The sequence below is a fragment of the Theobroma cacao genome, chromosome 1 (assembly GCF_053813885.1).
Source record: "Theobroma cacao isolate CCN51 chromosome 1, ASM5381388v1, whole genome shotgun sequence".
NCBI classification, from domain to species: Eukaryota; Viridiplantae; Streptophyta; class Magnoliopsida; order Malvales; family Malvaceae; genus Theobroma; species Theobroma cacao.
The window spans coordinates 32,965,666-32,980,668 of NC_142639.1; the positions used below are offsets into that span (position 1 = coordinate 32,965,666).

The window sequence follows — 15,003 nt, forward strand, 5'->3', positions numbered from 1 at the left end:
ACCCTCAATTGACAGCATACTACTTACTGCAGACAGTCTTAATGTTGATATAAGCACTTCTCAAGAAGTAAAGGTATCAACCAGAAGAAGCACAAGACAGACAACCTTCTAAGTACCTTGATGCATATTATGTTGACATACCTTCACAATCTAATTCTGTCACCGTTCATCCAATAACCAAGCACCTATCAACTAAACAACTTTCACCTGCACATAAGACATTTACCGTTGCTTTATCCCATGTTCATGAGCCATATCATCAAGCTATAAATTATTCTCATTAGAGAGAAGCTAGGGACTAAGAACTAAAAGCTTTGCAAGACAATGGCACACGGACCATAGTACCTCTGGCTTCAAATTCACATGTAATTGGCTAAAGTGGGTGTATAAGATCAAGTTGAAGGCAAACGGTGAAATTGAAAGATATGAGGCAAGATTTGTTGCGAAAGGGTACAATCAAGTAGCAAATTTTGACTACTAAAAGACTTTTAGTCCTGTAAGAAAACAGTCCACTTTTAAAGTGTTTTTTACTCTAGTTGCAACCAATAGTTGGTCTTTGTCACAATTAGATATTAATAATGCCTTCCTTAATGGTCATTTAGATGAAGAAGTTTATATGGAGATTTCACAGGGTTATGTTATCTAGGGGGAATGTCCAAAAAAATCTAAACTTGTCTACAAACTACACAAATCCTTATATGGTTTAAAGCAGGCTTCTAGACAATGGAATGCCAAACTTACTGCTTCACTCTTGTAGTTTGGATTCACTCAATCATTAGCAGATCATTCTTTATTTACTATGAAGACTCTTACTAGAAATTTCATTACTCTCCTTGTGTATATGGATGACATGCTAATTGGGAGTACGTCTACTAATGTTGCAACAAAAGAAAAAGAGTTTTTAAATTCAAAATTCAAGCTCAAGGACCTTGGAGATGTCAGATACTTCCTTGGACTTGAAATCATTGACATATTAGAAAGAATCTCTATAAGTCAAAGAAAGTACACTTTAGATCTTCTTGAAGATCATAGGATGTTGGGAGCTTAACCTATAAGCACTCCTATTAACTACAATCATAAATAACATAAAGCACAAGATAAAGAATTATTGAAGGATCCAACAAGCTACAGACAACTCATAGGTATACTGCTATATCTCACCTTTAGCAGGCTTGATATATTTTATGCAATGCATACATTATCACAATTTATGGATAGACCTAGTCAGATGCATTTGATGGCAGCTCACAAAGTATTGAAGTATTTGAAAAATGCTCTTGGACAAGGAATTTTGATGAAAAGAAAATCAAATCTCAAAATCACAACTTACTCAGACAGTGATGGCAAATGCCCTCACAGCAAGAAGTCAATCACAAGATATGGTGTGTTTATTGGAGACACTCTTGTCAACTGGAAATCTAAAAAGCAAGCTATTGTAGCTCACAATTCTGCTGAGGCAGAGTATCGTTCCATGGCATCCACCTGTTGTGAACTAATGTGGCTTAAGCACTTGTTGACTGATTTTAGGATAGATCATGGTGGTCCTATAGACTTGTATTTAGACAATCAATTTGCTATCCATATCAATAAAAATTCAGTGTTTCATGAAAGAACAAAACACTTCGAGATGGACCATCACTTCATTCGGAAAAAGGTGTCAGCAGGTATAATTAAACCTTTTTACATATCCACTAACTTGCAAGTAGCTAATATTTTTACCAAAGCTTCATTACCAAAACAAATTCATAAGCTACTGGGTAAGATAAGTGTTCATGATATTCACACCTCCTCTTGAGGGGGAGTGATAAATAGGATCCAAGAATAAGTCCATAATTGTTCAAGGTTTGAGTAGAGTGCTATAGAGAAGAACAATAGAAGGAAGCTCAAGTCAAGAACGAAGAAAGCTGGACAAGCCGTACACAATGGATCATTTAAGAGAGCATCACTTGTACGCAGTGTTTTGTTTAAAGAAATCCAACCTCAAGCCAATATGCATGAAACACACCGTTTCATTTATGTTAAGTTTAAAAGTTAGTGTAGTTAGTTAACTGTATAAATTAAAATAGTTAGTTTTTTGTTTTTATTAATTACACATTGCCTTATGTATATAAGATAATGTACAAATCATTTTTCAGTAATGAATTTTTCTAACACGTGATCATAATTACCTTAGCTGAATTAACCTTTTCCCTCTTTTTCATATCTATCACGCCTCTTGATCTCCTTTTAAATATTTATTAGAATTGCTGGATTATTTCATTGATAAATGTTGTACATTGCTCCAATATTATATTGGCTTTGACTGTGAATGATATTAGTGGGAAATTACATGAAGATGTCCAAGCTATTTCAAGGAGTCTGACTATAACTTCTTCTTAGTGGTGGAATGTCATGAAATAGCTGTTGTAACTCTTGACCTTGATGTAAAGGAAAATCTTGCTAGCGAAGCCTTCAATTTCCTAAGCTAAGCAAAGTTTTAAAATCTATTGATTTAAGAACCATTTGTTTGAGGACTTGAGGTGAGCTTATCATTCAATTAAGAGGCTAGAATAAGCTCTTTTAATGAGATATTACTTAAATAAATATAATTTTTTAATTTTTATTGTATCTTAAAATTTTGAAATAATTTCATTGGTTTAAATACGTACACAAATAAATAAAAAGAAAAAAGATTATTTTTAATTTTTCTTATTATTCAAAGAATTTTTAAAAAAATATATTTTTTTCAAATTTAAAATGTTTCTGAAAGAAAGAAATTAAATACATAAATGGAAAAAAAATAAAGTTAAAGAACTCTAAAAACTAGAGAAAAATGGGTAAAAGAAAACATGCCTTAATGAGTTTGAAAACCCAAATCAGAGAGGGCCCAATGCTATTGGGCTTGAGTGGTGTAGGAACACGGATCGGGTCGGTCGGATCCGGCTCAAAACTATTTTTTCTTCCTTCCTTTCTTCGAAACAGTGTCGTTTTGATGTTCAGAAGTGACCCTCAAAACGGCGTCGTGTTTTTGGTGTATAAAAGTAACCGAAATCTCTTTTTTTCTTATTCCGTCTCTAAGTTTCCCTCCCCTGTTTCTGCCCAGATCCCAGCGCTGACTATCACCGGCCGCCGTTCATCGGTGCCGAATTTTGCCAAGAGTGCACCTCCTCATTCCTTTCGAGCCGCTCATCACTTTAATCGGACAAAAACGGTTCGGATTTCCCAAAAAAAACTAGAAAAGAAATCCAAAAAAAAACCGTATTTTTTTTACTGATTTTTCTTTTTTCTTTTCCTTTTCTGGAGAAGGGGTTGTTTTTGAGTTTATCCCCTTTTTCCATTTTTTTTTCAGTCATTACTTTTTTTTTTGTATTTTTCGTATTTTTGGTTTCTATTTTATTATTTTTTGTACCGGGACCTCATCTGAAAGTATGGATTGAAGTGTGGCTGGATCTTGAAATTAACATGCAGTCAACTAAAGCATCAAATTTCATAAGACAGTTGTGCTCAGCTGCACTTGTAACTTGTTAACAGCCAACCTCAGCATCTCCCCTACAATATCTCTCATGTGTCGGACGAATCCACCTTTTGCAATTTCATTTTTCCAACGGTTATGGCCCCGGTCGACGGAGTTAAGGAGAAGGGAAAGGGAAAGGGAAAGGGCATAGCAGAACAGGTCAAAAAGAGAGAAGGGAAAAGTCGAAAAAACCCTTGACATCAGGTTAGGTTAGATTGGACACACAACTAGCAGTAACCGTTTACGCCACTGTCCAAACAAGCCTTAAAGAAATTCCGCGGGACGCAACGGACCAATTTGGCGCGAATACGCGTGTCAAGCATCGATAGCAGTTCCAGCTCAGATTTCCCGCCAGAAAAACCCTCCTATATACTGCCCCCTCAATCCGCCTCAAACCTTCCCTCATTTCCACTCCTCCGCCCACCCACTCCTTCTTCTTGCTCCACCTCCTCCTGTTTCCCTTGTATTTCTCTGTAAGCGATGAGCTCCTCCGATTCTCTCCAATCGACCCCTCTGAAATCCAAAAAATCTCTAAACCTAGCCTGCGAATCTCCCGTTTCAAAAACCCCAGAAAAGCACGCCTCCCTCGTCCCCAACCGTGCTCGTAACCGTGGCGTCGCCCTCTCCATCAAGGAGATCCGGCAAGTGGCCCAGACCCGGGCCAAACCTCCGACCGACCAGATCAAATCGGCTCGGAAACAGATCTTATCCTGGCCCACTGAGTCTCCGGCACCCAAAACCTCCGGTGACCGTCCCGATAAACTCCCTGAAAAGTAAGTCCCATTTCTTCTTAACCTAATTTCTTTTATTCTTTTTATTTCATTTGAGAAAATGGTTATTCTTATTGATTGAATACTTGTTGGACAGGTACGAGATATTGTGTGAGTTTTTCGATAGCTTGGACTCTGCAATCCGGCTGATAAAATTGAAGGGATCAATGCCAACTTTTACTAATATCAGCCCCAAAATAGAGTGTTTGACCGAGAGGTAACTTCACTTAATCTTGTCAAGTAGTGCTAATTCATGGGTTTTTTCTGTGTCATTTGGTTTATTTACTTCTATACGTTTGGCGGTTTGATGTTGATTTACAGGAGGTTTTCATTCGGTCACTTGGCTCAATTGAAGCATATATTACCAGAGGTGATTGAGATAAAGAGAATGCTGATCTTTGATGAGAGGACTAGTTGTATGAAACCAGATCTCCACATTAGCATCATTGTGGATGCGATTGACTGTGGGGACAAGTCAAAATCAGGAACTAAGAATCTAAATGTTAGGAGGGTTTTTCGAGCTCGGCTTGCGGATTTTCTCAAGGCTCATCCTGAGGTATTCATTTCTGTTTAGTAATTTTGGTTGTGCATCTCTTTGCTCTGTTACAGGTTAATAATCGTTTATTAATGTTGTACTTTTGTCTGCATGAGCATATGCAAAACGCTTATGAAAAACTTAGCAACATGACAACCTGCAAGCTATTAGCTTCAACTTATTAGCATCAAACAGTTGCCTTTGTTAATAACGCAGCAAAGGTCCTATAGCGTCAAAGTAAGATAAACACTGTATATTTGCTATTCACTATTCACATTCACACAATCATTGCAACTGGCATCTACCTAGATCTAAAATCTAATGGATATTTAACTCAGCCATGAATTGTGGACAGGCATCCCCATTGAAGGGAGCATATTATGTGTATACATAACATAAAGGCAGTATTTGGGATGGGGTGATCACCTCAAAATCCATGGCGATCTGTACCTTGTGATTAGATCACCTTGTTTGGTAGGAACTTGGTGATCCTATATGACAGCAATGTTAGATCACTGAGGGTGATTAGATCACTAACTTGAGAGGTAATTTATTTCCCATCCAAAAGGGTGGGGAAATATTTTCACCTAGGTTTATGTGCACGATTTTAACCTTTTTAACATGAGCATAAAAAACTTGCTTCTTACCAAATTAAAAAAAAATTTACACATATAATACTAAGTTTTTACTTTTTCAAGTATTCTTTGTAGCAACTACAAGGATAGTACATAGTTTTCCACATTTTCTTTGATTATGTATATAATCTTTGTTTATTCACTATTATCTTGATAAATTAAATACATTTTCCATTCAAAGGTTTTTCATCTAATTTAAAAGATTAGAAGTTAGCTTATCAAAAATAAATATATTTCTCATATTTCTTTATTGATTCAATTAATTAACTTATTTAAGAAATAAAATATTAATATTTCACAACTTGTTATGTTAATATAACATTAAAATTATGAGTAATTTTTAACTTTTAGAACATGGTTATTTACTTATTTTGGTACTTATTACAAAATGATATTTGATTTTTGCATGATACCAAATATGGTGATTTCTAATCCCTAGTAATTAATGATTACTAACTAGAATCATACCAAACATGGTTATCTTAAATTACTGATAATGGCAGTACCATAGTAATAAGACCACCCCTTTGATTAGATCACTGTGATCTTGAAAAGTATGCTGTTCCCTTGTACAAATATGGATCAGTCAAAGAATTTCGTCTGTTTGGTTTCTTCATCTACCCCCAAACACCACCAAAATAGTCCAATATAATCTACTATAAGGCAGAAAGGACTTGTCTCAAACCTCTCAGATGCCCAAAAGTTGTAGATGCTTCTTTCCCATATGTTTAAAATGGGCACACAAATGCAACCTGGCAGGAAACATGTCTTTTTTTGTTATGCATGTTTATATACCAATTGGCTATGTTGAAACATTTGGAGCATTACTTTTGGTTTTAGTTTTGAAATTTCTAGTCAACTTTAACATTTTTTTTTTGTGGGAATTGAGTTGTAACTTTTAAGCTTGAAGTTTTCTAGCTATAAAATGAAGTTATGAAGCTCTAAAAAACTAGCGATATAAAGCTGTTCAAGTATCATGTTGTGTTGAATTTAGTTATGGTGTTTTCAGGGTGATGACATTCCAGAAGATGACCTACCAGAGCCGTTCAATCGTTTAAAGCAGAATCTGCGATTGAACATGATCAAAGGACCTATATCATTTTCATCTGATGAGTCATCAACTGATTCACTTACAGAGCAGCAATCATTGACAGGACAAGGTGAAGTTATTCAAGAGGAAACTCGACCACAGCCATCCAATCACTCAGATTCCAATTCAAAAATGTCTATGGAGACATTAGCTGATGTAGTTAATGAGCAGCAACCTGTGGTGGCATCTCATGTATCTCAATCATTTCGAAAGCGCTTTTCCCAGAAAGTCACAAGCAAAGCTCAGGAGGCTGTCCAAAAATGTTCAAAGGTTTCCCTTCAGTCTTCAAATTTTCAAGTTCTAGACATATGTGCTGACGGATTTGCCTTCAGTGATGTAACTAGCTCTGCTTCGACTCGATCCCCAACTAAATTGTTATCTGAACCAACTACCAGGGAGATGAGTTATAAAACTTGCCTACCTGCAACTCCAGTTAAAGAGATAAATCCCTTGGAAGCTGAAGATGGGTCCCCTAGAAAAGCTGGCACTATTCTGTCCACTCCTGCAAAACTAGCTTCAACTCCTGCTAGGCTGATGACTGCCACCCCTACTCTACAGCCAAGGAAGAGATGTTACATGAGCCCGGATGAGGTTTCTTCCAGTTCATCAAACAAGTTAGTTAGGCGGCCACCACGTACTAGGTCCTTGAAATTTGACACTCCTGTGAAGGAAGAGAATATTGTTGATGAAGTACAGGAGATGGCAGGCAAACCACTTGATGATGACGAAGATAGTGCTCTTTCAATTCTGCCTGAGAGCCTTCTGCATTCAGTAAGCCCGCTACAAATTCTCTTGGCTATCATCGTTTTTAGAGCTTGAATTCCATCTGCATGCTTTACTAACTAGTCCAAAATATTAGTCACCTAATTTTAACTTACCCACACAAACATTATTTTTCTCTTTTCTAGTTGTTATCCAGTAGATTTCTTTTTATCATTTAGCATGACATCTAGTTGGAAGTGAACATTGAATTGTGCATGGAGCAGTAAGGGTTAGGATTTGATTGCATGAGTGCATGGATGGCAGATCCCGAGGCATTTTGGTCATTTATTTGATTCAGCACCTGCTGCATGGTCTCTGACTCTCAGGTGGATTCTCTTGTCACTACATGATTTCCTTATTGCATGTTGTGAATGGATGACGAGTGGCTTCTACGTCTGTAGCCATCATCAGATTGGTATCAAGGACCTTTTGACAGATTGGTGCTGGGTTTGTGGTTATGCAGTACTTTAAATTGAATATTGTGTTATGTGGCTGGTAACATTATGTCTGATGCAGTACTTTAATAGTGGTCTGTGTTATGCAGCCAATATTCCTCTATCATCAGATGGGTTTGAGTCCTGTTGGTTGTGTCCTGTTTTCTTTACTATGCTGTGTATGAGGCTGAGTGATGCTGTGTAATATCAGTCATGTTAGGCGTTTGAATGCTTAGTTAGAATGTGACCAGTTTAGACAGGTCCACTATGGATCTGTTCTGTATGCTCTCTTGTTTTGACCAAAATTGTATCCACTTAGGATGATCAATAAAATTCTAATTTGATGGAGCCAAGAAAAAAAATGTAACCATTTGTTATCTTTGCAGATAAGGGAGAAAGAGAGGAAAGCGATTGAGGAGCGAGATCCAGCAATCTCGCGAGCAAAGAGGCGACAACAGATGATTGCCTGCCTACCTAAGCTCTTCAACATGATTCACTATCTATTTCAGTCAATAAAGCGCTCTGTTATTACCAAAGAGGAGCTTATGCACAAAATAATTGCTGGCCATTGTGAAATTGTTGATAGAGGTAAGCCTTGATCCTAAACAGTAAATAGTTAGTACCTCATGGTATTTGTGTGGTTTAGGAAAGCATTAGCTGAGCTAAATCTTTAACTGTTTCACAGGAGAGGTTGAAGAGCAGCTAAAACTATTGCTAGAGCTAGCTCCGGAATGGATATCTGAAAAGCAGGCCTCTGCTGGGGATTTACTTGTTTGGTGAGTCTAACATGGTTGATACTTGATATTGGCACTTTTTCCCCCATTTGGCATGGTCATGATTGCAGATGAGTGTGCACATATTTTATTACGAAATCTCAAAAAAGTGGGTATTTTGTAAGACATTTAGAAAAATGGTAACATATGTTTGTATGTTTATTGGATAAATCATAAAGTATGTTGGTATGTTTTAGAAAATGCTTCTAACTGATGGACTTGTCTATCTTAATTTATTTTCAGCATCAATAAAGTGTCGAGCCCAGAGTCAATACGAGTGCGGCTTCAAAAAGCAAAATGAATGGGAGGATTAGTGCTTAGTTCCATTAAATTATTCAAGAAATCATATTGACAGCTGGAGTTCAAGTTTCAGTCTAAATTCAGCTTTTTGTAAATTTTTGGTACAAGGCTGTTTTATGTATGACCATACTTAGGTAACAGATGTAGGAAGGTAAGATGAAATCTACTATTGAGTTTGATTCACCATGTCAATACAAGTGATTGTTATTGACTCTGTGTTTAAAGTTGCCAAAAGAAAAATGAATCATTCCAGAGCCTGCCAAATTATTTGAGATGATTTATTAAGCATGCAACAACAGATCAACGTAAATGAGTTTTTGATACTGATCTATATGTGCTTGTGGCTACTGTGTTAAAAATAAATCAACTTTGGAATAGAATAGGACAAATTATTTAGCCAATCCGACACTGCCTGCAGCTCTTTGATGTTTCGTTCAAGGTACCTCCTTTTCTCCTGATGTTAGGTCCTCCTTGTCGGTTCCTTCTAGCCCATGACAATGTGAAGAAGGTTGCTCTTGGGTATTGATGTAAGCCTGATCTCGATCCTTCCCCCACAACAGCAAGTACAAACCAATGATAACGAGGACTCCTCCCAGTATCCTGAATGATAAAACAAAAATTAAAGAGCATCCAAGGGATTGTGTGGTGCTTCTGTAATTACGAAATGCACCATGGCTTTACCTGCCCACGTATAGTTTTTCACCAAGAACAAAGTACGCTGAAATAGCCACCATAACTGTTGCTAGGGGAGAAAACATGGAGACAAAGACTGGCCCTTTCTCTTTCATGCACCAAAACTGAATGAAGATAAAAATACCAGAGCATACTATTCCCTGGCATTCAATTTCATCCTACCAGGCTCAGAACAATGTTTTGAACAAATATATAACATGTTTAAACTGTTCTAACAGCCATGAGATTGCTTACAGAATATGTAATGGTCCAGAAACGAATACTGAACATATTGATCGACCATTCTTTTGGTTTGTGCTGTAAGAACACAGCAAAGACGGCTGATTGTCCGCCTCCAATACAGTTCATCCATGCTGTCAGCGACAGTTGCGCAGGATATTTCTTCAAAGTAACTGCCTACAAGGTCCACATGCATTTGCACTGCCTTCAATTCAGGAGAATTTCCACAATCATCTTTTACTTTTAGAGATTATATCCTTTGTGACTTCTTTTTGTCTAGTAATACTGCATGTTTCTTTTACAGTTAACACAACTCAACTATGTGATTTTCGTTGAAGTAACTACCTGCATAATGAACCATAGAGCCCATGATGTGCAACTAGCAATAATAAGGATTGATCCTTTCACCAAGTTCTCATGAACAGAAGGAAGTCTTTCCATGTGAATTGGAGCAGTCGACAAGCTGTGAACTGCAGGTCCTTTGTACAAAGTGATGATCGTGACACCTGCCAAGGATGTTAAGGTTCCAAGGATTTTAGCTATCCCACGAGGGCTCCTGACATTAACAACCTCCATCCTGGGCCAAGTAGGTGAAGCAAATTGATTGTTCATGAAATCTCTTATCCAATTATAATATTTGAAGTATAGATTTCTGTGCTATGTGCCATGGAGTCTTATCCCTACCTGAGTATGACGGCTACGACAAAGGTTAAGATAGAAACGGTGTTGAACACAGATGCAACGAATGTTGGAGAAGTGTATCTCAAGCTTGCATAGTACATGTTCATGGTGAAGCCCACTCTGTTTTTCCATTTAAGAAAATCTGTAAGTGCTTTTAACTTTTATGATGCAAATTAAACTTTGGAACTTATTTGCATGTTAAGAGCAGAAGATTATTTATGGCCTACTCAACCCTATGAGGGAAAGCAAAAATAACTCCAAAAACATTGCGACTGTCATCTTTGGCCTTGATTTTCTGCACAAACATAACATAAAACATCAACCTTGCTATATTAGTAAAGCTAAAGACTTTTTGATTTTATGGCGCATAAGTATAGCCAGGTAGAAAGTTGATGAGTAGTATCAATTTGTACCAAACCTTTCAAGGAAATAGGCAAAAGGAGACATCAGCAAGCCAGCAAGGATATACCGATAAGTTACATAGACATGAGGATTCAGCCCTTGATTGAAGGAAGCTTCCACGAAGAAATATAGAATTGTGTAACCTATCTGAGCTAGAACCATACTCAGATGTGGCTTATATCTTGCCAGAGGCACCTTGAATGCCCATGCCATATTGTGTGTATGGTGAAACCTCTTTGCTTCCTGTTTGCTTATAAACGGAACAGAAAACCCATCTATTCGGATTTCCTGCAGATACGATTTTGCTGTTTGATAGGCTGCTTCGTTCTCTCTGGTCCTTTTGTGGGCTCTCTTCGATGCTCTCTTGCTTTGTTGTCTGATTTTTGTGGCAGTAATTTTTTGTGTTAGGCTGCCATGCTTTTGAGCAATTGGCTCGTTTCTGCTTGGCTTTGTTTTGTTAGGTTCTTTGCTCTATGGGGCTACAAATTTCTTTTTGAGTAGCAGGTTCTGGTGGGTAGTTGTACTGTCTGCTTCACCCTCACGAACCTTTAGGTGATGAGAGTCTCTTGTGAAAGCTTGAGACTCGAAACGGCATGCTAGTGATGAGAATAATAAAAATTTACCTTTAAAAAAAAATAAAATGCATGTTGAGCATCATATTCTCTATGGAAATTCTGATGTTCAAAATTAACAGTAGAGTGCCCAAAGGTTATAGAATGGAGAAAATTAATAGAGCATAAATCATTCAGGATTTTTCTTACTATTTAGCTACGTACCCAACTTATAGGTCTCATTCTTTGCCCTTCCCAATATTGTCTAAACTTTTTCATTGCAATATTCGGGGATTAGAATCTGGCTGCAAGGAATGATAGTACTTAACAACTTTTGCAAAAGGCATAAAAGCTTAAACCACCATTAATGTTTTCCCCATTCTTTCCATTATCATCAGAGAAATTAAGTGACACTCTTTCTTGGATTTAATACCTAATAAATGCCATTGAAATCAAACATGGGACAGGTATATAGCATATTAGCATCTGTCGTGATTATGAGCACTAATATGTCATCTTGTCCAGTGAATATTGTAATGCTAGAATAATACAGAAAAGAAAAAGGAATTGAATAATTTAAGCAAGTTGGAGCAATACGCAAGTAACGATCAACATTGGTTTTCTTTTTTCTTCTTCTTCTTCTCCTCCATTCTATTTTAGCAGAAATTGATTCTGTTGTGATTTAGTACCAAGTTGTGAAATGAGATGAAAAGTAAACCAAATGGAGGAAAATAAAGCAATCACCCGAAAACAACAATACAATTGTTATGTCCACATGTGAAGATAATGAAAATACTTCATATAATCAAAACAATTAAATTTACGAAGATTGTTGCCCTCAACCTCGTGAAATCTTAAAGTCTTTTTTCTATGGCATTTTGATCTTTTCTCTATAAGTCTCCTTCATGCTCCCTCCTTTTCTGCTGAAGCTACCTCCTCCTCGTCTGTGACCTTTATAACATCACAATGCGAAGAAGATTGCTTTTGGCTCTTGGTGTAACACTGATCTCTTTCCTTGCCCCACAATAGCAAGTATAAACCAATGATAACTGTGACTCCACCCAGTACACTGCACGGTTCAAATATAATGAAGAATCCATTGCAGTGTGATTATAGTGCTTTGTCAAGTTTGAAATGAAATATGTATTTTACTTCTTACCTGCCTGTATGTAGCTTCTCACCGAAAACAAAGTATGCTAGAACTGCCACCGTAACTGTTTGAAGAGGATTAAACACGGTTGCAAAAACTGGCCCTTTCTCTTTCACGCACCACAACTGAAGGAAGACGATGAACCCGGTGCCAACAATTCCCTGGCGTTCATTTTCATCCTACCAGACTTAGACATGATTCTGAAACAAACAGGTAACATATTTAAACTGTTCTAATTATGGCTATGAAATTACTTAACAGAATATATAATGGCCCAGAAATTGATACTGAACATAGTGATCGACCATGCTGCCAGTTTGTGCTGTAAGAACACTGCAAAGACAGCAGATTGTGCTCCCCCGAGACAGTCTATCCATGCTGTTAGAGACAGTTGTACCGGATATTTCTTCAAAGCAAATGCCTACAAGGTTACATGCTTTTAAAATATTGTTAAGAATTTCAGAGTTAGCTATCACAATCATCCTTTAGTTTTTAGAGAATATAACCTTAGAGACATTCTTTTTACTTAGTAATACAATGTAAGGAAATACCATCTCCTTTGTCTAGGGGGGGGTTGCAAAAACCAATTAAAATTTAGTTATCCATTAATTACCTGCATAATGTACCATGAAGACCATGTCATGCAGCTAGCAATAGTAAGGATTGACCCTTTCACCCAGTTCTCACGAATAGAAAGTACCCTTTTAATATGAATTGGAGCATCCCGCAAGCTTTGTAGTGCAGGTCCTTTGTACAAAGTGATGGTCGTGACCCCTGCCAAGGATATTAAGGTTCCAAGTATTTTAGCTATCCCACGAGGGCTCTTTACATCAACAACCTCCAGCCTGCACCAAAGAGCATGAATAAGATTGATCATGAAATCTCCTTTTTAATCTTTAAATAAGAGAAGTCATCAATTATTGATTCCTAGCCTACACCTGAACAAGATGGCAATTACAAAAGTCAAAGACGGAGCATTGTTGGACGCTGCTGTAACGAATGTTGGAGAAGTGCATCTCATGCTTGCAAAGAACATGTTAAAGCTTAAAGCAATCCTGTTTTTGCATCAAGGGGAAAAATAGGAAGAAAAGTTGTGTTTAATTATGAACAAAATAATCTTTGAATTTCTTACGCATTAATTATATAGAAGTGAAAGAGTAGTTATGAATATTGTCTACCCTAAGAGAGAAACCGAAAACAACTCCAAAAACAGTCGTAATGTCAGCTTTGGCCTCGATTTTCTGCACGAAAAAGTAAAATCAATTAGGCAGTGAACCTTTCCATTCTAATTAGTCTGTTAGTCATCAAGCGAATAGTTTAAACTAGTGTGTTTTCTTGTAGTTAAGGGGGTACAATAGGTGGAAGTCGATAAGTTATTGTATATCCGACCTTTCAAGAAAATAGGCGAAAGGAAACATCAGCAAACCAGCTAGGCTAAGTCGATAAGTGACACAGACATATGGATTTAGCCCTTGATTGAAGGCAGCTTCTGTAATGAAAAACAAAAACGCTGAACAGATCTGAGCTAGAACCATGCTTAGGTGGGGTTTAAATCTTGCAAAAGTAGCCTTCAATGCGCATGCCATATCTCTTGCTCGTATAACGGTAGTGTTTCTGCCTCTTTCTGTTCGCTTCTTGATGGAGCAGGAAATGATATAGAACAAAGAAAAAATGGAATTGCAGAAAAGCAAAGAGTGTCTGTTATGTCTCTGTTATGAGAACAAAGAGCAGGGACAAGCAAGGGAAGAAAAGTAGTCAGATGGAAACAAGGTTTTCATACGTACTTCTGAAACATATATGTTAACACTCGTACAAGCATTAAGACAAGTGTTCAATACAAAGCTTACTTTGGCATGCAAGTCAACACGTCGTACACACAACAGCTTAAATTTGTTAATTCTAAGTACAACGAAGCTACCTGAATTAAAGTAAAAACACATGTTATTCAAGGCGAGTATCATCTTAACTGGAAATGCAGTCACACTGTTATTGAAATGATATCAGAGTTCTGGCTTTGATGTTGTAAGCATCACGTTCTCCATGAAAGTAGGTTTTGGTTAATGGCAGCAGCAGAAACATAGAAAGGTGAAAATCAATGGAGTATCCTTGTTATAATAACTGAGATTTGTATTATTTTAGCTACCCTTGTTATTACTCTTTTGTCTGGTACAAGTAGCTTTACTAATATTATCAAACCTTTTTCATTATAATTTTTCAATGGGGAAAAGATTTTGGGCAACACTTCTTGTCTTTCCCATTACACCATAGTGAAAACCCTGTCAAAAACATGAGAGAATGTGACTTGTCTCTCCTTGAATTTCAATACCTAAATTCTATTATACAAAACAAAGTAAAAACTGTTACATCCGGATTAGTCTCAAGAAAATTAGCATCTGTCATATTGATTTATAGGCACAAATGTCATCTTGCAAAGTGATCAACTGTTGTGATGTTAGGAATAATTCGGAATGCAAAGCAATTCTTTTTGTGGGTTTTCCACTATCTATTATTTTCA

At 37.0% G+C, this 15,003-nt stretch overlaps 3 protein-coding genes across 6 annotated transcripts; 1 reads left to right on the forward strand and 2 right to left on the reverse strand.

Moving 5' to 3' along the window:
- Positions 1 to 3,051: 3,051 nt before the first annotated feature.
- Positions 3,052 to 9,032, forward strand: CDT1A (CDT1-like protein A). Of its 2 annotated transcripts, XM_018114129.2 has the most exons (7): positions 3,052 to 4,266; positions 4,361 to 4,480; positions 4,585 to 4,819; positions 6,443 to 7,294; positions 8,106 to 8,307; positions 8,405 to 8,495; positions 8,736 to 9,032. In XM_018114129.2, exons 1-7 carry the CDS (start codon positions 3,974 to 3,976, stop codon positions 8,791 to 8,793), a joined length of 1,851 nt encoding a protein of 616 aa, XP_017969618.2. In that variant the 5' UTR covers positions 3,052 to 3,973; the 3' UTR covers positions 8,794 to 9,032. The 2 variants fall into 2 exon arrangements, with proteins under 2 accessions (XP_017969618.2, XP_017969619.2); XM_018114130.2 differs by lacking the exons at positions 8,106 to 8,307; positions 8,405 to 8,495; positions 8,736 to 9,032 and adding an exon at positions 7,612 to 8,087.
- A 14-nt stretch (positions 9,033 to 9,046) lies between these two features.
- Positions 9,047 to 11,446, reverse strand: LOC18613169 (WAT1-related protein At2g39510-like). 3 transcript variants are annotated; one of them, XM_088802809.1, is made up of 7 exons: positions 10,804 to 11,437; positions 10,618 to 10,680; positions 10,389 to 10,505; positions 10,050 to 10,281; positions 9,720 to 9,881; positions 9,474 to 9,643; positions 9,047 to 9,392 (listed from the first exon to the last, which is right to left on the reverse strand). In XM_088802809.1, the coding sequence occupies exons 1-7, from the start codon at positions 10,998 to 11,000 to the stop codon at positions 9,227 to 9,229; spliced, it is 1,107 nt and encodes a 368-aa protein (XP_088658935.1). In that variant the 5' UTR covers positions 11,001 to 11,437; the 3' UTR covers positions 9,047 to 9,226. The 3 variants fall into 3 exon arrangements, with proteins under 3 accessions (XP_088658935.1, XP_017969620.2, XP_088658936.1); XM_018114131.2 differs by having other exon boundaries at positions 9,474 to 9,625; positions 10,804 to 11,409; XM_088802810.1 differs by having other exon boundaries at positions 9,254 to 9,392; positions 9,474 to 9,625; positions 9,720 to 9,909; positions 10,804 to 11,446.
- A 669-nt stretch (positions 11,447 to 12,115) lies between these two features.
- LOC18613170 (WAT1-related protein At4g08300-like) lies at positions 12,116 to 14,074 on the reverse strand. The gene is made up of 7 exons (XM_018121221.2): positions 13,878 to 14,074; positions 13,667 to 13,729; positions 13,427 to 13,543; positions 13,102 to 13,333; positions 12,748 to 12,909; positions 12,498 to 12,649; positions 12,116 to 12,407 (listed from the first exon to the last, which is right to left on the reverse strand). Exons 1-7 carry the CDS (start codon positions 14,072 to 14,074, stop codon positions 12,242 to 12,244), a joined length of 1,089 nt encoding a protein of 362 aa, XP_017976710.2. The 3' UTR covers positions 12,116 to 12,241.
- Between the last annotated feature and the right edge of the window lie 929 nt (positions 14,075 to 15,003).